This window comes from Silurus meridionalis, chromosome 11 (genome assembly GCF_014805685.1).
Source record: "Silurus meridionalis isolate SWU-2019-XX chromosome 11, ASM1480568v1, whole genome shotgun sequence".
NCBI lineage: Eukaryota > Metazoa > Chordata > Actinopteri > Siluriformes > Siluridae > Silurus > Silurus meridionalis.
This window is the reverse complement of record NC_060894.1, coordinates 14,910,557-14,936,254: the sequence shown is the minus strand read 5'-3', so window position 1 is coordinate 14,936,254 and position 25,698 is coordinate 14,910,557. Positions and strand designations below refer to the sequence as shown.

At 39.0% G+C, this 25,698-nt stretch overlaps 1 protein-coding gene across 2 annotated transcripts in view; it reads right to left on the bottom strand.

Moving 5' to 3' along the window:
• Positions 1 to 25,698, bottom strand: part of LOC124393254 (protocadherin Fat 3) — a 54,190-nt gene that overhangs the window by 24,512 nt on the left and 3,980 nt on the right. The window contains exons 3-12 of one of the 2 annotated variants that reach the window (XM_046860879.1): positions 19,908 to 20,225; positions 16,542 to 16,603; positions 14,333 to 14,647; positions 9,798 to 10,008; positions 8,414 to 8,482; positions 7,697 to 7,839; positions 6,431 to 6,706; positions 5,998 to 6,208; positions 3,603 to 5,714; positions 97 to 2,073 (exon numbers count right to left, since the gene is read on the bottom strand). In XM_046860879.1, the coding sequence (XP_046716835.1) occupies positions 97 to 2,073; positions 3,603 to 5,714; positions 5,998 to 6,208; positions 6,431 to 6,706; positions 7,697 to 7,839; positions 8,414 to 8,482; positions 9,798 to 10,008; positions 14,333 to 14,647; positions 16,542 to 16,603; positions 19,908 to 20,225 (5,694 nt within the window). Of the gene's footprint in view, positions 1 to 96; positions 2,074 to 3,602; positions 5,715 to 5,997; positions 6,209 to 6,430; positions 6,707 to 7,696; positions 7,840 to 8,413; positions 8,483 to 9,612; positions 10,009 to 14,332; positions 14,648 to 16,541; positions 16,631 to 19,907; positions 20,226 to 25,698 lie in introns of those variants that run through there. The other variant, XM_046860878.1, reaches the window with a different exon arrangement.

The following is a 25,698-nucleotide window of genomic DNA, read 5'->3' as shown; positions in this document are numbered from 1 at the left end:
GACCTATTTTTCCCACACGTGTTGCCTTTTTACTCCTCAATTACTTATTCTTATTACACTAAATCATACAGTACAAAGGCCTAGATTAAAACATACCTGTGATATGGAGGTTGACCAGTCTATTCTGATCAGAGGTGTCTGAGTCTCGGGTTCTGAGAACAGCCACGACTTCTCCTATTGGCTCACTCTCACTCACAGCAGCTCTGTAGTAGTCTTTCTCAAAGATAGGAGGGTTGTCATTGATGTCAGCAATGGCAACAGTAACCACAGCAGTAGAAGAGAGACGGACTGTCTCCCCGAGATCTGATGCAACCACAGTGAATGTGTAGGATGGACATATTTCATGGTCCAAGTCTCCAAGAGTAGTGATCCATCCTGTTTTACTATCAATTGCAAACATGGCATTGATAGCAATGGTTCTCTCAGTGGGTTTCTCATTATTGAAGGTTGATTCAAGGCTGTAAAGGACCTGTCCATTTGAACCCCAGTCAGGGTCCAGAGCATGCACTCGCATGACCCTTGTACCTACAGGAATGCCCTCCATTACCATAGCTACATATGAGCTAGTCTCAAATGAAGGCTTATTGTCATTCACATCTAGAACTTTCACCTCCACATCAACCGCAGACATGGATTCTACTAGATCTTCTCTCATAATGGCAGACACTTTGAATCGATAGATATTGACCAATTCATAGTCTAGCGTGTTATCAAGCCTGAGAACCCCAGTTTCTCTCTCTATTATAAACATTTTACCCAGGTTGCTCTCTATTGTTTCCCCATTTACCACAGCAAAAAATGCTGTCTGACCTGGACTCAGGTACACTGAACCTAAGGGTGTCCCAATTGGTGTATTCTCTAATACGGTAAAGGAGTATTGAGGCTGAGAGAATGATGGTATGTTAGCATCAGGTGGCAGAACGTGGATGAATGCAGACACCAATGAGTGCTTAGAAGGGACTCCTCCATCTGTGGCCTTGACAAAGAATGATAAAACAGTTCCTCTCAAATGAGCCATGCTTCCCTTTGTGACCATCCACCCACTATCAGGTTCAATTTCTAACACATCCACTAAAGGAAGCCTTGCCTCACTGTACAGTGAATAAGTCACTGTGCCATTTTCCCCAGCATCAGGGTCCTGAGCCTGTATCTGAGTCACAAGTGTACCAATGGCTATGTTTGCTTTAATGCTAACCCTATACTCAGCAGCCCTAAAGAGTGGTGCATTATCATTCTCATCTGTTAGTATTACTCTAACACTGCTGAAGGATGCTCTTCCACCTCCATCCAGAGCCATTACTACCAGCACCATGTCCTTGTTCTTTTGATTCTCTCTGTCTAATTTTTGAGCTGTCGTGATCACTCCATCTCCTCCTATAAAAAACAGAGTCTTTCCAAGGTCACAAATCAGTGAATACTTTATCTGGCCAAAAACCCCAGAGTCCTCATCTGTGGCCCATATCTGAATAACCTTTGCTCCTGTAGGTACATTCTCTGGTATCTCAGCAAGGTAAAATCTCTGGCTAAAGACAGGGTTATATAAATTAGCTCCCAGTATCCGGATGTTTACCTGTGCTGTACTAGTGAACACTCCATCGGATGCAGAAACATTGAGTATGTACATCTGCTGCATGCGCTGAAAACGCTGGGACGACAGAGAGATAACTCCTGTTTTAGGGTCCATTAAAAAGTTCATCCTATCATCTCCAGAAAGAATACTGTATCTTAACCTGTCAAAATCTGAGGCGTCTACATCAAAAGCCTGAACACAGGTTACAAAATGCCCCCTGGAAGCAAGTTCATTAACAAAAGCTTCATAAAGTGGCTGAGTAAAAGATGGAGGGTTGTCATTTGTGTCATTTACTAAGACAGTAATCGTGACCTCAGTGCTTTGGGCTGGAGAGCCATTGTCTATTGCACGGACAATGAAGCTATAGCGTTGAATATGTTCATAATCTAAAGGACGGGTTGTAACAATGAGACCAGTGGTGCTGTCAATGTCAAAGTAGTCTGTGTAATTTAAAGAGTCTGAAAGCACCTCATAACAAATAGCAACATTTTCAGATTCACTGTCTGTTGCCAAGATTTGTACCACTGCAGTTCCTGTTATTGAGTTCTCAGCCAGGGTAACAGTATATGAGGATTTTTCAAATACAGGGGCATTGTCATTCACATCCAAAATATCAATATTTACATCTACCTCTGATGTAGCTCCAGTGAAGACATCCATGGACTTGACTACTAGCTTGTAATAGGGAGTAGTCTCATAATCTAAAGGGTAAATTGCCCTCATCACACCACTCTCAAAGTCAATGTCAAACTGAAGAGAGGGATCCCAATGCACAATGGTGTAAATGATTTTCTGTCCTTCAGGACTGACAGCATTAATCTTCAGAATTGAGGTTGACACTGGTATGTCCTCTCTAACAAAAATACCATAAAAACTTTTGTCAAAAATAGGCATGGCTTTATTAATTACTGTGACTGAGAGTTCTACTGCAGTGAAAAGGGAGGGGTAGCCAGCATCACGTGCAATAATGACCAGTGAATAGTCAACATTGGACATATCTGCTACGAAGGTTCTTTGAAGGGTGAGCTCACCTGTCGCACTGTTTAGCTCAAAATATCCATGCTCATCCTCAAGCTCATAGGAAACCTTCCCATTTAATCCTTTATCCAAGTCTGTAGCCGACACCTGAAATATGGATAATCCGATTTGTGCATCAACCTGCACTGCAGCATAGTACGGTAGGCCAACAAACTCAGGAGCATTATCATTCATGTCTTCCACTTGAACCCGTACAATAACCCTGGCAACCCGCAGCCAGTCATATTCACGGCTTGCCTCCACCACCAACTCATAGACCTCTTGCTCTTCACAATCAAATGAGATCCCTGTGGTCTGTATGACCCCAGATGTCGGCCCAATTTTAAAATGGATCCCTGCATTTAACAGTGCATATCTAATTGGTTCATTCAGATGATTTCCTATAGCATTGACCACTATTAGTGTCGATATGTTTGAGGTGTTCTCCAGCACGAAGGAGGAATATGAAGGCTGACTGAAAAAAAGGCCACTGTCCATAGCCTCACGTACTATTACTGTCACGAGAGCAGAGCAAGAGTAACGGCCGTCTGATGCCTTTATGGTAAAACAGTATCGGTCTTGGGATAGTTTGCTGTTTTTGACTGTGAGGATGCCTGTGCTAGGATCAATTAAAAGTTCATCCTATCATCTCCAGAAAGAATACTGTATCTTAACCTGTCAAAATCTGAGGCGTCTACATCAAAAGCCTGAACACAGGTTACAAAATGCCCCCTGGAAGCAAGTTCATTAACAAAAGCTTCATAAAGTGGCTGAGTAAAAGATGGAGGGTTGTCATTTGTGTCATTTACTAAGACAGTAATCGTGACCTCAGTGCTTTGGGCTGGAGAGCCATTGTCTATTGCACGGACAATGAAGCTATAGCGTTGAATATGTTCATAATCTAAAGGACGGGTTGTAACAATGAGACCAGTGGTGCTGTCAATGTCAAAGTAGTCTGTGTAATTTAAAGAGTCTGAAAGCACCTCATAACAAATAGCAACATTTTCAGATTCACTGTCTGTTGCCAAGATTTGTACCACTGCAGTTCCTGTTATTGAGTTCTCAGCCAGGGTAACAGTATATGAGGATTTTTCAAATACAGGGGCATTGTCATTCACATCCAAAATATCAATATTTACATCTACCTCTGATGTAGCTCCAGTGAAGACATCCATGGACTTGACTACTAGCTTGTAATAGGGAGTAGTCTCATAATCTAAAGGGTAAATTGCCCTCATCACACCACTCTCAAAGTCAATGTCAAACTGAAGAGAGGGATCCCAATGCACAATGGTGTAAATGATTTTCTGTCCTTCAGGACTGACAGCATTAATCTTCAGAATTGAGGTTGACACTGGTATGTCCTCTCTAACAAAAATACCATAAAAACTTTTGTCAAAAATAGGCATGGCTTTATTAATTACTGTGACTGAGAGTTCTACTGCAGTGAAAAGGGAGGGGTAGCCAGCATCACGTGCAATAATGACCAGTGAATAGTCAACATTGGACATATCTGCTACGAAGGTTCTTTGAAGGGTGAGCTCACCTGTCGCACTGTTTAGCTCAAAATATCCATGCTCATCCTCAAGCTCATAGGAAACCTTCCCATTTAATCCTTTATCCAAGTCTGTAGCCGACACCTGAAATATGGATAATCCGATTTGTGCATCAACCTGCACTGCAGCATAGTACGGTAGGCCAACAAACTCAGGAGCATTATCATTCATGTCTTCCACTTGAACCCGTACAATAACCCTGGCAACCCGCAGCCAGTCATATTCACGGCTTGCCTCCACCACCAACTCATAGACCTCTTGCTCTTCACAATCAAATGAGATCCCTGTGGTCTGTATGACCCCAGATGTCGGCCCAATTTTAAAATGGATCCCTGCATTTAACAGTGCATATCTAATTGGTTCATTCAGATGATTTCCTATAGCATTGACCACTATTAGTGTCGATATGTTTGAGGTGTTCTCCAGCACGAAGGAGGAATATGAAGGCTGACTGAAAAAAAGGCCACTGTCCATAGCCTCACGTACTATTACTGTCACGAGAGCAGAGCAAGAGTAACGGCCGTCTGATGCCTTTATGGTAAAACAGTATCGGTCTTGGGATAGTTTGCTGTTTTTGACTGTGAGGATGCCTGTGCTAGGATCAATGGCAAAAGGTTCCAAGTTGTTGTCTGCAAAATAATAAATTGAATCTGTACTCATGTCTGGGTCAGATGCCTCCAATCTCAAAACCTCTATGCCAGAATATGTAGGAAGCAGAACAACAGTGTCATATGTGTACTTAGAGAATCTGGGAGGAGAATCATTTACATTTAAAACCTTTATTAAAATTTTAGCTGGACTAGCTGCAGTAAGCTCTGGGCTACCACTGTCCTTGACATTGACATGGAAGTAAAACTCACTAAAAGTCTCATAGTCCAGATTGGCAATGGTTCTAATTGATCCAGTACCAGAGTCAACAGTGAAGTATAATTTAGCCATGTCTTCAACAATCTGAAATACTAATAGAGAATTCTGATTACTATCAGGATCAGAGGCTTGAATCACTAGGGGAATTCCATCATCACCTAAAACCACACTGTTGAGAGTGGCAGCTTCACTAATGCTCCCTGAGTATCTTAGTTGTTGAATAACAGGTGGATTATCATTCTTATCAACCACTTGAATATTAAGTGTAGCACTGGAAACAATCCCTGCCATGTTGTCAGCTTGGATAACCAACAGGTAGGATGCTGTGGTTTCAAAATCTAAGGACTTTTGAGTCACAATTACACCTGTGTAACGATTGATTCCAAACCTCTTCTCTTTATTTCCCTGCACTATTTCGTAAATAAGCCCTGATGTGCTTATGGCTCTGATATTAGTAACAAAGGCTCCAACAGGCAGATTTTCAGGGATCTCAGCCTGGTACTCCAGTTGGGTGAATTTGGGAGCAAAAAAGTTTGAGAATATAATGCCAATTTTGGCAGTGGCTGTGGAACTTAGTGCTGGATTGCCTCCATCTGTGGCACGAACAGTAAGGATGTATTGTCCAGCAAATGTAAAGTCAAGCTCTCTAGAAACTGAAATGGTGCCAGACAGCGAATCAATTCCAAATGCACCCCCTGTGTTTCCTGAAAGAAAACAAGTTATTTACAGTCCTGCAGTAAAAATGAAGTTAGGTATAATAATAACAGCAATAGCTGACTACAACATCATAAACAGATGCCATTGTAAGATCAATCAGAGGATGTGGAAAAGGATTGTAATATATATATCTTATATATATGTCTTTGAATGAGAAGGTGTGTCCAAACTTTTGGTCTGTACTGTATACATATATATATATATATATATATATATATATATATATATATATATATATATATATATATATATATATATATATAAGCTTACCTGCTTCAATAGCATATACCAGCTCTTTATTCCTCGCTGTGTCTCTATCCAAGGCTGAAACCTGTACAACAGCTTTTCCAAAAAAAGTCGAGTCAGTTACCACCCCATCATACACAGTCTGTGTAAAACAAGGACTCTGGTCATTGGCATCCTCTATATTCACTATGATCCGAGCCAGGTCTCTGTAGTAAGGGAATTCCTGGTCTTTTACCTAATAGTAAATATGAAGATAAGATTTCAAAAGAGGAATACAAATGTAAGAGTGCATAGAGTATAAACAAACCAGCAAAATAACCTATTAAAAAAACTCCCATGACCTTTAGCTATAAACTTTTCTTATTATGTTTTAATAAATCACATGCTTTAGGGTAAAAAGATAAATAATATTTGCATTCTTATTAATATTTGTTTTCTTATGTTTATTCTTTCTTACCATAATTGTAAGAATATGCTGAGTGCATACTTCGTAGTCCAAAACATCAGCAGTGTAAATGACACCAGTGCCAACATCAATCCGAAACATGCGCATGCTGACCAGATCAACACTACCATGAACAGAATAACTCAGCTTGGCTTGTTCATCACTATCTGTGGCTTTGACACGCAGAATCTCAGTGTTTACTGGTGTGTTTTCTGAAACTAAAACCTGATATACAGGTTGGGAGAATACTGGAGCGTTATCATTGCAGTCCAAAACTCTGATATGAACCTGGAATAAGAAGTAGTATAAGCCACAAAGATAAGCTACCTGCATTAGTGTATGATAAAGTTGATACATTTTACATTGATAAATTGTATGCATACATACTATTGACCTTACTGCATAATGTAAAATGAATTCACATCGCTTTGGATATATAAAGCTAGTCAAATTCGAGTCCACACAATTTTTAGGTTCATGCCTCACAAGATTATTCACCTCCAGCCCCCTCTTAATTATCTACAATGGCCTAGTTAGAGTAGCTTTTGGAGTAGCTAAATTGAGTAAAGTCTAGCCAATATTCTATGCATGTGTTACAAACCATATATTTTATTTTATTTTATTTTTATTTTTATTCAATTATTAATGTGTCTCAATCATTGCTTCCTATTTCTACCTATTGGATCACAAAAGTATTCCTCTAAGCATACTTAGTGAATGCATCCTTCAAATCACATTTGATTACTATTACAAACAAGCATATTATATCCAAATAGTATTGAAAATATGGCTAAATGTACAGTATGTGGACACCTGAATACCACATCAATATGTGCCCATTTTAAAACCAATTGTATTAACATGGAGTTTGTACTGTACATTGTTTTGCAGTTATGGCCTACAGTTCTGACTGGAAGGTTATGGGGTGGTTTGTGCTCATTAAGCCACAAGAGCATTAGTAATGTCAGGCACAATGTAAGATCTAAGATAATATAAGACGCCCTTGACCGCTTTCATATTAACCTTGAAAAATGATGTCTTTATGGGACCTTTAGTTTGTGTGCAAGACCATTCGCCATACTGGAAGATGTTTGGGCTCATTAATTTCAGAATAGAAAATTTTATGCTATGGTATCCAAAAATATTCTATACTTTTTTGCTCCTGTGTGGCTATCAGTATACTTTATTCCATATTGTACCAATCTAATGAAAATAGAAAAACTATCTTATAATATAGAAACAGACTTTAAAAAGACAAGATTATTGACTATATCTAACCTGTGTTGTTGCTGTACTTGTCCCATCAGTCACCTGGACAGTCAAGTTGTAAAGTGACTGATTTTCTGCATCCAGAGGCTTCACCAAAACTATAGTCCCCATTCTCCTCTGGGTATCAAATGCTCCATTAGAGTTTATTTTTTCTAATAAATAAATTAATGGAAAATACCTGTAAAGCAGCTTAGCAAGACACAATATTTCTGCTATTATGTGACTTTATAGTTGAGGCAGCTATAATGTAATATCAACACACTTATTTAGTATTTTTCCCACATCTCTGGGAAATGCAATTTTCATGCTGCAAAGCTCATCATCAAAGTTTTGTGGACTTCATAGCACCAGCCACTGTATGCTTGCATCTTTCTCATCAGCTATGGTTTCATATCTCAATTTACCACAAACAGCTGCAGTAGGTTTAGCCTTTCCTTGCCCCACTTCTACAAATCATTAATTCCAGGCCACTCCGAAGCATCAGGGTATTTTTTAGTATTCATTGCATATGTCTTATCCAATTTTACTCAATTTCCATCGTACTTAACAGAGATCAGAGGAAATGGATTCTGGCAGGTGTCGAGTATTTACTGTTTACTGTAACACAGTTTGTGCTTGTGCCCTCAAGCAAACTGAGGTCTTAAAGCAAATATTAAAAAGTGATATGGCTGAACCGAAATAAGAAAATTCTAAATGCAAGTGAAATAAGAAAGGATTTTCTCTCACCTGTGCTGGTTGTGCAGTTTCTAGCATGATTTATTTGGGGAATGTCAAACATCTCCTGTGATTTTCCAGCTTTTCAAGATGAAGCCAAAAAGATAGCAAGAGTAAGCGTTGTAAGAGCAAAATAGAGTTAAAGTAAAAGTGAAATGACATAAAAGCAGTGGTGGGCCGTCTGGGCCATCAAGGCCTTTTCTGCTGGCCTAAACACTATAAGAAGCACTGACCTACATTTACAACCTAAATTCTAATATTTGTTCCATGAAATTGTATTCATTTATTCCCAAAAGTCTATTCTCTTAATTCCGTAGCATTTCTCTTGGCTGCACTGCTTTCAGGATGTTTTGTGGATGTTAAATTCTTTTGTCCAAACAGATTTTGGCCTCTATGTGCTGCCAGGTCAATCCAATCTGTTTAGGGCATTCAGAATCAGTAGTGCTGGCTGATGTACCTTAGACTATATTAGCAATGGGTCTGTTTCTTTAACCAATCAAATTTCAAATTCGCCTCACAAGGCAGCTAGCTGGCTCAGAATAGCATCAGCATTTTTCCGTCCTCTGATTGGTTGGTCAGAGGGAAACGTTTACAGCCAAGTTCGACTAGCAAAAAATGTCTGTAACGATCTGCACACTTTAATACATCCTAGTTTGACTTTTTTGCTCACAATGGCTGATGGAGGAAGAGAAATTGATTTGGTCTCAGACATTCTTAAAAATCCAGAAAAGCTAGACGTCATAAGGAGAGGTCGGCCAACTCTGAAGCTAGCTAGCTAGTCTCAGCCCGGGAAAGCGTTTGTTTGCCACTTCCAGACCAGTGAATATGAGCGGTACCACTGGCTTACAGCCTCTGAAGAGCGTTGCAAATTATGAGTATGCATCTCTGGTGAGTAGGTTGTATTTTATTTACATTTTTAATGTTTTTGTCATGTTATTAGACAAATATTGATTCTGAACTGCTCCAGATGATGTATGTTGCACAGTTGCGGTTGTAGTGTAGAGGTTTGGAGTTTCTGGGTTTCTTGCTTTAGTAAAATGGTATTCACTCTCCATATGTGAAATGCCTTTCAATCTGTAATGCCACGCGTTGTTATATTGTGTTTTTGTATAGTATTGATGGTTTCTATAATTGCGACATAATAGTGGTGATATTAAGAGGTGGATTAAGTCTGGTAAGTCCCCACTGAAGGCCCAGGTACCAACTGCACGGCCAACCACTGCATAAAAGACATGGAGATGCAAAAGAACAGAATCAAATAATAACTTTAGCAAAGCTAAAATACTTTCTCTTAAAATGTATGAATAAAAAAAACTATATTGTAAAATATTAAAGGTTTTGCAGTAAACCCTGCTGAAACTAAACCAGATCCAGCTTTATCTATTCTATAGCTCACCAATGATATCAAACCAGAGGGGTGTTTCTGTTTGCCGTACAAAGATGGTGCCCACTTTTTCAAAAACTTTAGCGTTTTCTGCAATAGTAAAGTCATAGTTAGACATCATGAAATGCAAGGCCTGTGGGGCAGGTGAAAGTTTTTGGATCCACTCAACACGTAGCTGTACAGTTGACCATTTCTGTGGCATCCCATTGTCCATGGCTTTTATCTGCAGTGTATGAAGAATGGTAGGTTTACAATAGGCAGCAACTGACATAAGTAAGAGAAAATAAAACAAGAAAATATATTAGACCAGTGGTCCCCAACCTTTTTTGCGCCACGGACCGGATTAATGTCAGACAATATTTTCACGGACCGGCCTTTAAGGTGTGGCGGATAAATACAACAAAATAATATGACACGACCGGAATAAAAATTGTTTTTTTTTTTAATATATCAATAAAGGTGAATCCACTGTGTTGTTTTTTGTTCATTTTGCGAAATTGGGGGTTTCAATTTAGTGATAATGTAGTAATGTATTATGTGTTAAGGGCTGGAGCCATCCCTTTAAGAAGGTAGCGGATGGAGGTAAGACATTTGACCGAGGCATCTTGACATGCATCAAGAGTGAGTCATAGACAGATGTGGCGGAGAGAATCGGGTAATTTTCCAAAATAAAACATCGTTCAGAATCAGATAATAAATAAAACGTAAATGATTTAAGTTCTGTATTCTTTCTGTGTGGCAACCCAGCCATTAGGGGGGCACAAGCCAGTGCACTCTTAGTGCCGGTCCCAAGCCCGGGTAAATGGGGAGGGTTGTGTTAGGAAGGGCATCCAGCGTAAAACATGTGCCAAATCAAATATGCGGATCACAAAGGAGAATTTCATACCGGATCGGTCGAGGCCCGGGTTAACAACGACCGCCACAGGTATCATTAGCCGACAGGGTACCGGTGGAAATTGGGCTACTGTTGGCCGAAGGAGGAGAAGGAGAGGAGGAAGACGTCTACAGAGACGGCAGGAAAAGGAGCAGTGTAGGAGAGTAGAGGTTCGGGTTGGTACTTTAAATGTTGGTACTATGACGGGTAAAGGAAGAGAGATAGCTGATATGATGGAGAGAAGAAAGGTAGATATGCTGTGTGTTCAGGCAACACAGTCTCACCCCACAGCGTCACATATCGACGCTGTGGATGTTGCGTCGGACGGCGTCACATCCGACGCCGAGGGTACCCCTTCGCCGCTTTGACGAGAGGACGGAAACCCTTCGCCGCTTTTGACGCAGATGGACGGAACCCCATTTGCGGGTTACGGTTAGGGTTTGGGTTAGGGTTAAGGTTCGGGTTAGGGTTAGGGTTTGGGTTTGGGTTAGGGTTTGGGTTAGGGTTAGGGCTACGGACATCTTCAGGATTTTTCGAAATTTAAAAATTATTCCTGTACACTTATTATGATAGATAATACTTTATTCAGTGTATAGGACAGCGATCTGCGTTGAAAAGTGTAGCACACGGGCTCTCAACCATCTGCGTCGAAAAGCGAGGCGAGGGGAGGTTCCGTCTCTCTACGTCAAAAAGCGACGCGAAGGGGGTACCCTCGGCGTCGGATGTGGATGCCGTCCGATGCAACATCCACAGCGTCAATATGTGACGCTTTGGGGTGAGACTGCCCTGGTTCAGGAGACCAAGTGGAAAGGGAGTAAGGCCAGGAACATTGGAGGTGGATTTAAACTGTTTTATCATGGTGTGGATGGGAAGAGAAATGGTGTAGGGGTGATTCTGAAGGAAGAGTACAGTAAGAGTGTAGTGGAGGTGAAGAGAGTTTCTGATAGGGTGATGATCGTGAAGGTGGAAGTTGAAGGGATGATGATAAATGTCATCAGTGCCTATGCTCCACAAGTTGGCTGTGATATGGAGGAAAAGGAAAGATTCTGGAGTGAATTAGATGACGTGGTAGATGGTGTTCCTAGGAAAGAACGATTGGTGATTGGGGCAGACTTTAATGGGCATGTAGGTGAAGGGAACAGAGGTGATGAGGAGGTGATGGGTAGGTATGGTTTTAAGGAGAGGAATGTGGAAGGGCAGATGGTGGTAGATTTTGCTAAAAGGATGGAAATGGCAGTGGTGAACACGTATTTTAAGAAGAAGGAGGATCATAGGGTGACGATAAGAGTGGAGGAAGGTGCACACAGGTGGACTATGTGCTATGCAGGAGATGCAACCTGAAGGAGATTGGAGACTGTAAGGTGTTGGCGGGGACAGTGTAGCTAGACAGCATCGGATGGTGGTCTGTAGGATGGTTTTGGAGGCGAAGAAGAAGAGGAGGAATGTAAGGATTGAAAGAAGAATAAGATGGTGGAAACTGAAGGAGGAAGAGTGTAGTGAGGTTCAGGGAAGAGGTCAGACAGGGGCTCGGTGGTGGTGAAGAGGTGCCGGATGATTGGGGAACTACTGCAGGAGTGATGAGGGAGGCAGCTAGAAAAGTACTTGGTGTGACATCTGGAAATAGAAAGCAAGACAAGGAGACGTGGTGGTGGAATGAGGAAGTGCAGGAGAGCATTAGGGGAAAGAGGTTGGCAAAACAGAAGTGGGATCGACAGAGTGATGAGAAAAGTAGGCAGGAGTACAAGGAGATGCGGCAGCAGGTAAAAAGGGATGTGGCGAAAGCCAAGGAAAAGGCATATGAGGAGCTGTATAAGAGGTTGGACACTAAGGAAGGAGAAAAGGAGTTATACCGATTGGCCAGGCAGAGGGACCGAGCTGGGAAGGATGTACTGCAAGTTAGAGCAATAAAGGATGGAGAGGGAAATGTGTTGACTAGTGAGGAGAGTGTGTTGAGAAGGTGGAGGGAGTATTTTGAGCAGCTGATGAATGAGGAAAATCACAGAGAGAGAAGGTTGGAGGATGTGGAGTTGGTGAAGCAGGATGTAGATAGGATTAGTAAGGAGGAAGTGAGAGCAGCGATTAAGAGGATGAAGAATGGAAAGTCGGTTGGACCAGATGACATACCGGTAGAGGCGTGAGATGTTTAGGAGAGATGGCAGTGGAGTTTTTAACCAGATTGTTTAACAGGATTCTGGAAGGGAGAGGATGCCTGAGGAATGGAGAAGGAGTGTGCTGGTACCGATCTTTAAGCATAAGGAGATGTGCAGACCTGCAGTAACTACAGGGGAATTAAGTTGATCAGTCACACCATGAAGTTATGGGAAAGAGTAGTGGAAGCCAGGCTGAGAGAAGAGGTGACCATCTGTGAGCAACAGTATGGTTTCATGCCGAGGAAGAGCACCACAGATGCCTTATTTGCTTTGAGGATGTTGATGGAGAAGTATAGAGAAGGACAGAAGGAATTGCATTGTGTATTTGTGGATTTAGAGAAAGCGACAGAGTGCCAAGAGAGGAGTTGTGGTATTGTATGAGGAAGTCAGGTGTGTCAGAGAAGTATGTAAGGGTGGTGCAGGACATGTATGAGGACAGTGTGACGGCAGTGAAGTGTGCAGTAGGTACGACAGACTGGTTCAGAGTGAAGGTTGGACTGCATCAAGGATCGGCCCTGAGCCCTTTCCTGTTTGCAGTGGTGATGGACAGGTTGACGGACGAGGTCAGACAGGAGTCTCCTGACTATGATGTTTGCAGATGATATTGTGATTTGTGGTGAGAGTAGAGAGCAGGTTGAGAAGAGCCTGGAGAGGTGGAGATATGCGCTGGAGAGAAGGGGAATGAAAGTCAGTAGGAGTAAGACAGAGTACATGTGTGTGAATGAGAGGGAGGGCAGTGGAGTGATGCGGTTGCAGGGAGAAGAGGTGGAGAAGGTGGAGGAGTTCAGGTACCTGGGGTCAACAGTGCAAAGTAATGGAGAGTGTGTTAGAAAAGTAAAGAAAAGAGTGCAGGCAGGGTGGAGTGGGTGGAGAAGAGTGACAGGAGTGATTTGTGATAGTAGGGTATCTGCAAGAATGAAAGGGAAAGTTTATAGGACTGTGGTGAGACCTGCATGTTGTATGGATTAGAGACAGTGGCATTGAGTAAAAGGCAGGAGGCAGAGCTGGAGGTAGCAGAGCAAAAGATGTTAAGGTTTTCGTTGGGAGTGACGAGGATGGACAAGATTAGAAATGAGTTTATTAGAGGGACAGCACATGTAGGATGTTTTGGTGACAAGGTGAGGGAGGCGAGATTGAGATGGTTTGGACATGTGCAGAGAAGGGACATGAATTATATTGGTAGAAGAATGCTGGAGATGGAGCCACCAGGTAGGAGGAAAAGAGGAAGGCCAAGGAAGAGGTTCATGGATGTGGTGAGGGAAGACATGCAGGTAGTTGGTGTGAAAGAGGCAGATGTAGAGGACAGGGTGGTATGGAGACGGATGATCCGCTGTGGCGACCCCTAATGGGAGCAGCCGAAAGAAGAAGAAGAAGAAGATTCTTTCTGTGTGGCCCGGTACCAATTGACCCACGGACCGGTGCCGGTCCATGGCCCGGGGGTTGGGGACCACTGTATTAGATGACAAATTGGGAAAACAAAATATGTTTTCAGTATGTTTCAGTATGATAAAATTGTCATGTACCGTGAGGGTGTCATGAGCCCCTGCTGTAACCATTTTTCTGGAGTACACCATTGCGGATTTGGTGTCAATGAAGTATTTCCCATTTTCATTTCCATCCACTATGCTGTATGTGAGTTCTGCATTAGGGCCTTCATCCTTGTCATATGCAATGACCCTATAAACAGGATTGCCACGTTTGCTCTGGTCCCGCTCTGGGAGACTTATGCAGTAGACTTTCTTGGGGAACTCTGGTGTGTTGTCATTCTCATCTTGAACATGCACTATTACCCACACTGTAGACTGCCTGAAGACACTACTGCCATCCATAATGGTAACCTGAAAGCAGATAAACCATTAAAACATGTGGAGGAAGCAATTGTTTTATTTTTATTAATAAATGTGTACGAGTTTCAAAATAACTTGAATGACTTGAATCTCAAATTCCCTGCTAATATCTTGTCAAGATAAATTCTTAGATAGTTTATTATTCATAAATACATAATATTACATACGTTGTGTTCATACATACACAACTTTCCATGCGCCTCTCTCTTTTTTTTGTTCTATAAAATGTTGACACATAATACAAAATGTATATGAGACATAAAAGAATGATGAATAATGACTTATATGCACCTCATATTTTCTCCTTTTGCCCTCATATTAGATACCACATAACAACCAGCGAAAGGCTTGGGGCACAACAATCAGCATAAGATCATACACAATTACTTGATTTCATTTATGGTGGATTTGTGGGACAACAGCAGCAGAAGGGTTCCAAACTAAACCTTTGCAAAGAGAGCAGTATTCACAAGCAGCTATACACTTTATAAGTCTGCAATACTGTACAACACTGACCAGGTAATCAATTAGCACTTGCTCACTAGACTATTTCAAATTGTTATCTTTGCATGTTTGTTGTCTAAAAGAATAATTATGCACATGCAGTACAAATCTTCTTTTTTTTTTTTTTGTTTACCTCTTTACATAATCCTACTCTGTAACCTAATTTCCAAGGTAGGGCAGGCTGCATAGTAATGATACTTATTTTGCCTTGTATCCATCCTATCCTACTTTAAATAATCAATAGCACACAAAGTCCTTTTCCTATGAATTCATCAAAATCTTTGAGCTGATGGATGTGGTCGTGAAATGAATCACAAAACAAATAATGTTCCAAATGTTACTGTAAAAGAACAAAAGTAAAATGTAGACATACACAGCATTATATCCAAAGCAGGATGTCGGACTTATCTGATCATTTTCACAGTTCTTAAAAAACGGCTTTGTGCCCTTTTCACCAGCTGTGTAATGCTACCTTTTAATAAATATTATCATTCTGGTTGCCACTTTGAAACTTGTTTAGGTTGTGAAATACATGAGTGCAGTATTGGCCACAAATCTGTCTATTAACAATATATTCTGGATTAGGCTAAGCAGTAAGATTAGCTACATAGCCTACATAGCCTTTTTTTTTTCATGACTCCCTGCCAGAGGTAAAACTATAATCTGACTAAACTGCCAGAGGTGGGGAAAAAAGTTTAGGTTAAGTAAAAAAAAATAAAAATAATGCAAGTAATGGGTTAATAACTTAAAAAAAGCCTTGAAAGCTGATGTTAACATTTCCTACAGGTGTTCGGACTTTTGTTTATTAATTACAAATCTCTATATAAAAGCAGTGTTGCATGGTTGCTATGGCCACTTTAGCAAACTTCGGACAGATATTTACAGCAGGAAGTAATATATTGTTCTGATAATGGAGACAATATGATCTCATAATAAAAAGGAAGCTAGACAGAACATTACAGTCCCTAAAAGCGTAAGTCTTTCTTTCAGAGAAATTGCAAAGAGAGCCAAGTTGCAAGAACATTTATTCTTAATTGAAAGGGTTGTAGCCTGATGTTTTACCTGTCTATATACCAGTCAGATACTTTTAAATGCTGGTTAAAGATGTATTTGTATTATTTCTTTCTCACAAGCACAGTGGGATATCGATGAAAGCTTTACTATGATGTTTGTTTGAACTATTTGTGCATTTAGGGATGCTACAGTGATTGTAAGTTGTATCTGTTGGTAGAGGTTTTCTTCCCAGAAAGTTTTAAAATGCTACTTAAGCATCCTCTATGAAGTATGAAGTGTCTATTGGATTACTCACAGGGTATATGGGCAAAGCCCTAATTTCATGAATGACTACTAAGTGTATACATAAATGGACACACATCCATACCTCCAAAAAGTGTTCAGCTTGCTGCTCCCTATCTAGTTTTCTTGATGTCGTAGTGATGAGACCTAAATTAAACAAAATCAGGTCATTCACTAAAACACAGGTGAATATTTCAATTAATTGTACCCTCAGAATAAACATTGTATCAAACACTACAATATGTCAGAACCTGTATTCATGTATTAACATGTATTAACCTTTATTATGCAACTACTCTAAATGTAATAATAATAATACCTCACATTGAAAACACACTTGTGTTTTGGGCAGCATCCCTTTAAGTTCACTGGGCTGCTTGTGCAACTCAGACTTTAGAGATAGCATGAAGTAAGCGTTTCCTCTTTTTTTCAGAACCCCCATGTGGCCTCGGCAAAGCTATTAAACTACCCCCCAGAGATTTTGAGACTAGAAAGACACTAAAATCAGAGCTTTTTCTTGACGGTTATGACATTTGAATGGAGACTGATTCTAAATAAACATGAACATGTCAAAGTTTGAGCCTCATTCCTGGTAGATACTGTAGATAGACTGAGGGGTTTATAAAGAAACAGATGGCATAATTCATGTCCATGTTATAATTTTGAAACTGTTACTACAAGGAACAGTTCAGTGCAGCTGAACATGGCTTCTATTCCCCAATGTTTAACACCCTGATCCAGAGAGATTACATTAAACAAATTACAACAGCTGCGAACTGACAGCAGACACATGCACACATGTCAGTGACACAAAAACGGCTTTAAAGCCATGAAGCAAATTTCTAATAACAGAAAAGACATTGACCAACAAAGCAAGGTAATGTAAATGTCAAAGTGTTATTTAAAGAAAAATGAGCCTAAAAGCTAGCAATAAATAGCTACCAGTGAAACAAGTGCATCAAATACAAAATACCTCCATAAATTACTGCTTGAGTAAACATTGACACACACTAAATTATAAGCATAAATGTAAAAGGTTCCCTTTTTCACGTTCTGCATGCTATTGCACTAAAATGTGACAAGGATTTATACAAAACTTCTGACCATAAGATATTTAGTTTTTTGTTTACTCTTTATTTATTCATTTTTATTCAATATGCTCTCTGCCTCAGTGGCCTTCATGAAATATTTTATAGTCATTTAATTTTTCTACAGGAGGTACAATTTATAACTTAACACTATGCATCTAGTATGTCTAGGATTTCTCTTTCTACAGAAGAAAAGATGTTTGACTTAATGTGCAAGTGGCCCAAAGGTACGTTGTATCACCTTTATTTATTAGATTAACACACACACACACACACACACACACACACACACACACACACACACACACAGAGAGAGAGAGAGAGAGAGATAGAGAGAGAGAGAGAGAGCACACCACAGCATGTCACAAGATATTCTTATTAGTTGTTACAATGATTTTACATGAACAATTCTGGTGTGCAAGGGAATATATGCAGCCCAAGGGACTTCTCTGTTAAGCTCTCTCAAGGGAATGAATCACCATTTCATAAATTTCATTTTGCTGCGTACATTGATCGCTCATGACTCATGAAATATGCAGGCAGATGTGAGAAGTGAGCACTCCTGATTATTCAGAGATGCAGAATAAGCAAGAACACAATATAAGACACATTGCCTACCATATGTGTGTGGACAAGCATGTGTGAGTTAGAGTAGCAGCTTGTGGATGATCTGACACAGGAGGTAATTACTAGTCAGCTAGCAAGCACATGGATCAATACCTGTTGTTGCCCATCTCCGATTGAGCTGCCACTGGCCTCATTGAACTATTTTACAATGTAAAACCTCTGAGTTTAAATGCAGAAGTAGAGTAGTGAAGTTACACTTTCCAGGTCTGAATTACAGAGTAAGTTGTTTGCTTTAATTGTGTCAATACTACATTATCTATTATACATTACAGTCAGTGGGATTTTTTTGTTGCAGTTGCCATATATTGGATGAAATTTCTGGCTTCGCTGCACAAAGACAATATAGCTAGAAGTGAAAAATGACTAAAATTACCTTGGGAAAAAAAACAACAGAAAAAAAAAATAACCTCATAAAACATTGTTTGAACAATATGTCCTTCCCTGGGCTGGGTTTCAAACTGCTGATTCCACTTTAAATTGCAGAAACTTAGCAAATTTGTGTTTTCCTCGTGTATATTTATTTATTTATTTCCTATACAACCACTCTCACTATTTATGAGAGCCTCACAGTGAATTCCAAGGTGTTTCATTAGGAAACGAAATAGACATCGCTTCAGATAGAGAGCACGCTAAAAAGAATTTGTATTAAAAAATTTGTATTTGTATTATTAAGAAATTTGTATTATGCTTTGTCTATAACGGGAGGGAAAGTTGATATCAGCTTGCAATCCCTGCTGCTTTCCATTTGTCCTAGCAAGCTAGTTTATATAAATAGGTAAACACATTTGATAATGAAGATTTAATGGAAACATGTTTTGATTCTACAGTAATATCAAATGTAGCTCCAAATTACAAAACTGGAGCTCTGTGCAAATCTGACATGGCATCACTGTAAATAACAAAGCTAAAATGGATAGCAAGCACAGAACTCGCTAGCAAGGACCTGAAATTAAAGTGGTTGGTATGTGGTTGATATGCTAACCCAGTTGGTTGTTGCTAGTTAGTTTGTATGTTATGCCAACTGGTTGCTGGATTGTTGCTAGAAGTTTGCTACGTGTTGGTCCTCGCTCTCAAACCTTAGCAAACCATGTCGTTATGGACGATGTGCACAATGTGGCATTGTCATACCAGAACATATTTTCTGGTGCTTACAGTGTGACTACTCATTGCAGGATAGGATAACATTTTAGCTAAAGTCAATCCTATTCGTTGTGTATTAATTCTTAGATGCTTCGGTCAGATTATAATTTATAATGATTATAAATACTATCAGATTGCTAGGCTACTTAAATAATTTTTGCAGCCATATTGTGAGTAAATTTGGTCCCTTAAAGTAGCAGTAATTATACAGTGTTATTTAAAAAACTAGAATGTCATTTCTTACAATTAATAATTCTAATTCATAATTTGTTTATTATAATGCACATGCTTATAGACCAGAAAACGGATACAATCAAAAGAGATGAAATAAAAACATTAAAAAGTGTCTGACTATCTACATTTTTCAAAACAGTTTAAACTTTTGCCAAAGTTTGTACGCATCACAGCGACTTTTGATGAATTACAGCATAACAGAAAAGCAACAGCTTTCACTTACAGGCCCACTTGCTTGCACCAATGTGGAACGATAATAGTCTTGAGTGTATGGAATTGTGGAATAAATAAGATTGTTTTCAACTCATAGCAAAAAACATTCAACTGCAAAATATAAACTGCCATAATCTGAGTATTCTCACCTGTCTTGGAATTGATGGTAAAGAAGTTTTGTGGGTTTCCAGCAGTAATGCGGTATGTGAGACTGTTGGTTTTAGAAGTGCTGTCAGGGTCTTTGGCCTGTACATGCACAACTGAAACATCTTTGGGTGAATTCTCCAAGACATAAGGATGATAGATGGGCTCAGAGGTCAAAGGCGCATTATCGTTGACATCCTCCACCTGGACATACACCTCGATGGAGGTAGAGAGTGGTACAACCCCTTGGTCGGTGGCATAGACGGTTAGCCAGTAAGAGTCCTGCTTCTCACAGTCTAGAATACTAGAAGTGTAGATCATTCCTATTGAGAAAGATCACACAACATCATAACTCTGGTCACATGACATGCAACAGCACTATTAACGTATTTTCCAGACTATAAGCGGCTACTTTTTTCCCACGATTTGAACCCCACGGCTTAAACAATGAAGCGGCTTATTTATGGATTTTTCTGGGTTTTTCCCGGTTTCACAAGCTTCAAGTAAAAAAACTGAGCCCCATAACATTAGACGAATGAAATTGCCTAACGGGATTAGGTGCACCAGTAAAATTCTTTATATTAAATCGTGCTCCCTCTGAATCTGGCCGCACGACATCATAAATATGGATGATGTTCTTCTGACGTTTGACCTGCCGCTCACTCGGACTGTCAACAGGAAATGCAAATCATTCATCACGCTAAAAACAACCGGGCATAAAAAAACGCACTTGACCTGTGTTGTGAGCTGCACGGCATAAGAAGAAAAGCTTCACCGATGGTGATTTTTAAACGCACGACGATGCCAAAAGAAAAACTCCCGAGAGAAATTGTTGTGAAAGGAAGGAGGAAGACAGTGAACAATGACTTTCTTGGTAGGCTACTGTTTAGATACACGCAGTGTTATAGTCACTGTATTTCGTTAAAGCCTGTGTAAAGTTCATTAATTTTAATGTAGGCAGGTGCGGCTTATTTATGTTCAAAATAAAAATCTTTGTCAAATTCAGTGGGTACGGCTTATATTTTGGTGCGCTTAATAGTCCGGAAATTACGGTAATTAACACATAAAACATGGGAAATATGTAACCTTTTAAAACATAGTCTTCCTATTTCTAATTGATTTTATGATAATATATCATCTTATGATAATATATAATTGATTTTATGATAATATATCAATATAGTATACAAACAAGGTAAACCATCAGCATCAAAAGTAAAAACAAATTTCTATTACTAATAGTAATTATAGTGCTTTTGGAACTAATAGTACTTTTCCTAAAGTTAGCATGGCATTACAAGCTTTATATATCTATTGTACATATATTTAAAGACTCTATTTACTATTTATCATAGGCTGGCAGAAATCAGTGTATATGAAATACAAGAGGTGTCAAAAACAATGCCTTAGTTTTGCCAGGATTGCTATCTTGGTTTTCATTACACGGGACTAGCAATTCAGTTACAGTCAAACTAGAACACAAAATATCAATTTGTAATGTGCTACTATTTCACTATGAATGTAGTATATCACACTAATCAGAATATTTTAGATCCTAAGATGCTGATTACTTCATTATTGATTTTCTTTTAAAAACACACTCCATCTAACAAAAGCAGCCAAAACGTGTGTTTCATCATCGGAGCTGTGCTGACCTATCTAGTTTCTTAGAGAACCTTCTCTGGGGAAATTTACCCAGCTACCCAGGCTCCTGACCATAACCTTCAGCCCATAGTAAAGAAAATTGCTCAGTTTGCAGGTCTTAACAGCATAGAACTCTTACTTTATCATTCATTTCCTACTAAACAAAACACTGTGAATAAAAATTCTAATCAGTATTTGAAAGGAAGGTAATAGAAAAGGCTAAAATATGTACATAAATAAAGGAGTTTTATTCATGTCCTCCATTTATTTTATTTTTTTTGCTGTGAAGGCGTGATACCATAACTGCTGAAAATACAGATTTATAATGGGTGTTGTCAAAACCACACTCACATGGTACAGCTCTTTACATTAGATTTGAAGAAATTGTCTAGATTTGAGAGCCTCATATTGTAGGGAACAACTGCCATAGGCAACACTCAGGGACTGGATGACCTTCAGCTCTTCAACGTCTTCAACATCTAATCGTTCTTGACCAAAGTGCTACCTCTGCCATTCTGTGATCAGAGCCCCTCAAATGCTGTGACAATCCCACATGTAAATACAATCACCACTGGGGCTTTAAGCTGCCAACAAAGTCACCCAGCTCATGGCAGTTCAGCGATCAGACAGCTGTCCCTATCCACTAGTCCATACTATGGAACTCACTTCAGTACCACTCAGCCAGAAAGTGCTGCCTCAGGGGTTCGAACGAGCACATCCACTATGAGCAGAAAAAAAAAATCCACTCAGGTCACCCGGCGCACCGCTCCTAGACTGTAATTAGGATCGAACAAGCTTCTGTAGAATGTATTAAGCACCACCGGACATACACACAAGCATACAAATGTGCACACATTTACACATGAGGATGTAACAAAGAGAGACAGATGATGGATCAGCTCATAACAGGATCAAACAGCAAATCACAGTGCACCTTCATTCCAAACACAAAAATATGTATTCATTCTCTTTAATAATGCATTCACTCTTCAACTATTGTAGTGACACGGAAGGTTGGAAAGTAGAAAATGAAGAATATCTTAGCACAACCCCCTTACGTCTTAATCAAGCTATTTTGACACATGTACAAATGAGTATGACTGTTTAAAATAATAATTATTATTTTAAAGACCTGTAAGGACTAGGTATCGATCAACTAGTCAGTGACAAAACCACAAGCATGTAGGCATAAGGACATTTGACAAACATCAAAATCTACCTTTTCACATCTGGCCTATGGGCAAGCTTTCTTTGCACAGATACCTAAATCCATGACTCTGTGTACAGATTGCTTTTTTCCACACAAGAAAAACTTTCTTGTGCGTTTTTATTTTTTTATCTGGTAGCCTTGTGTCTTGTAAAATCCTTACTTTATAAACATTTTATTTCAGGTTATTTCCTGATTTACTTGAAATTAACAGATGTGTTTTAAATGTACATGAATAGGAGGCAAACAATTATTTTTTTTATCAAAAGAAAACTTTACAGTTCATTAAAATGAATACAATGCACAAAATCTGCAGCATGGCCAGGGTCACAGAAGTTCAAATCAAGCTACTATTCTCTATTTATATCTCTAGTGTAAAAAACCCAAAGGGTAAATACTGAAGCCAGAATTTACACACCTTGCTGACAGTGCTATAACTTCTATATCAATTTTTTTCCACAGTGTTCACTGGAAAAGAAGGAACATGGAAAATCCTTCTGTTTAGACCACAAACAATACGGTTTAATTCTAAATACAGATACAGATTTAAATAAAGATAGTCATTATCTTTCACCTATGAGCTTAAAAATATAAAACAACCTGAAATGTAAAAAAATTTCAACATTTTAGGCAGTTTTTAGAATGATTTTCATTCAAACAAAAATGTGTGTGTCTACTATTAGACTGCATCTCTATAACAAGAAGGCATATAAGGAGAATATCTTTATGCTTAAAAGTAAACCAAATTAAAAGAACCATTGTTTGTATTATTTTTTTATGTTTTTGATATCTGAAATGTATTAGGCATTATTATTGCCCATTACTTTGGAGTCCATTGATGAATATCTAAAATTTATGACACCTGACTCTTTGTATTCATGACAGTTCATTTAAAACACAGGCACAATGCCATTAACCAAATACATGTAGATTGTGTTTTTACATTAAATTTCTTGATGATTGTTGGGGTTTTTTTTCAAATCATACAAAATAGTCTACATCTTTATTTTTAATGTATTTCAACAATTGCCAATTGCTAATATCAGTTAATGACTTGTAGAGGACCATGGACGTCTATGGCCACACATTGCTACCATGCCAAACAGGCCTATTATCTACTGAATTAACTTTTCTCCGCAGTATTATAACTGTACCTTTTGACTGCATATGCATTTCAAAGTCAGTGAGACAAATCACCTGTCCTGAACAACAATGCTTCAGCTTCTGTGGCCAAAATCACAGTTAATTGATATAAGAAGACATAAATCACCAACAGTCCTTTCTTGAAAATTTTCAAAATATACAGCCAAATCTGTCGTACTCACTAATCCCAAATGGCTTTTCACCTCTAAGAACCTATTTCAAAACAACCACTTCCCGTGAATATTAAAGACCATTTCAGTTCTAACACATACCTTTAAGAAACAGGTCTTGTCTTTTTCCACATATACAGTGAGTGCATTCTACATTGAGCTGTGATTAAATGAAAGTGACTTAAGCTATGAAAATAGACTTAAGTTCATGGAAATAATTCTCTGCTCTAATGGCTTCAGGGGAACCAGAAACATCTCCATATAAAAGAGCAATGAGATAATAAGATTATTCTGAGTATGCTAATGAAGACATCCTGTAATTGTTTTTTTTTTTTTCCTCTACAAAAAAAAGTTTGATATCCAGAATGAAATAATAAAAAAGGCCACAGATCAGAGGTAAATTAGAGTTGAGTCTACTCCGTGACAACAATCTAAATGAAAATGTGCTTTGACTTATTTCTCCAAGTTCTGGTGGGAATACCAATAGCTGCTAAAGGCAGGGAGGTGGAGTGAGGATAAGCCTTCTATAAATCTCATCCATCTTTTTAGTTCACGGTGACATTTAAACAGAGGAAGTTCATTTTACTAACTTGCTTTAACACACACAGTGCTACAATCAATCACAGCAGGAGTTGAAGAAAATTAAGCAAAGATATGTGACTTTTCAATTTCACAGGAAGAACATACCAATTTCACTCTTTAAAAAGCTTCCAAAATTAGCGAGAGAGACAAAATCTCAGCATGTCTCCTAACATGAAACACTAATTAGATGCTAATAAGCGGAAGTGCAGAGAAACACCAAAGCCAATGTCATTGACAAACAGGAAGTGCTAACTTTGAGCATGAAATAAAACTTGAGGGTGAGTCTCAGTAGAAAATCCTTTATCATCTGCTGCGTTGAAATGGCTAGCCCCACTCATTATAACTTTAAACACTGCAAGATTAACATACTCAACCTGAACAGTTGACATGTGAATGGAAGACCACAGCTGTGTTACCCCACAGCACTCCAGCCATTTAATCAATAGTAATTAGCTGTAATTAATGATCAGGCTGCTGCCCAACATGCCACATGAGAAATTGTGAATATTTATTTTATTGGTTTTTTTTACTATTTTCTTCCCTGTAGCTGAATTCTGCTGAATCAGCCTTCTACTGCACATTTTTACTAAAAGTTATAAATTTAAACTCTGCAACCGCAAAGTGCTTTTTAAGAACGCTTATTTAAAAAGCATGAAGGTTAATTCTTGTTTTCTAGGTCAGTGGTTTGCTCTGATGGCTTGCAAAGGCAGTTTCATTTGATAGAGCAACAACCTTGTAATAATACGTAATTGGCAGACTGTTGCAAGCACAATGAAAGACCATTTTATTGCACCAACATAGCAAAATGTAATAATTGCATAATCATCTTTTTTTGGTTCACCAAACCCATATCAAGCAGATGATACCTCAAGCAGGATAACTGATTAATAAACGGAGATTACTGAAGTTTCTATTCCATGTTAAGAACCCGCTATTAGGTAATGTCTAGAAGAAGATGAATAATTAATGACATGCTTTCATATAACAGAAGCAATCTATCATATTAATTACTAATCCCCTTCATGGTGCAAATTATATATAATGTGTGTG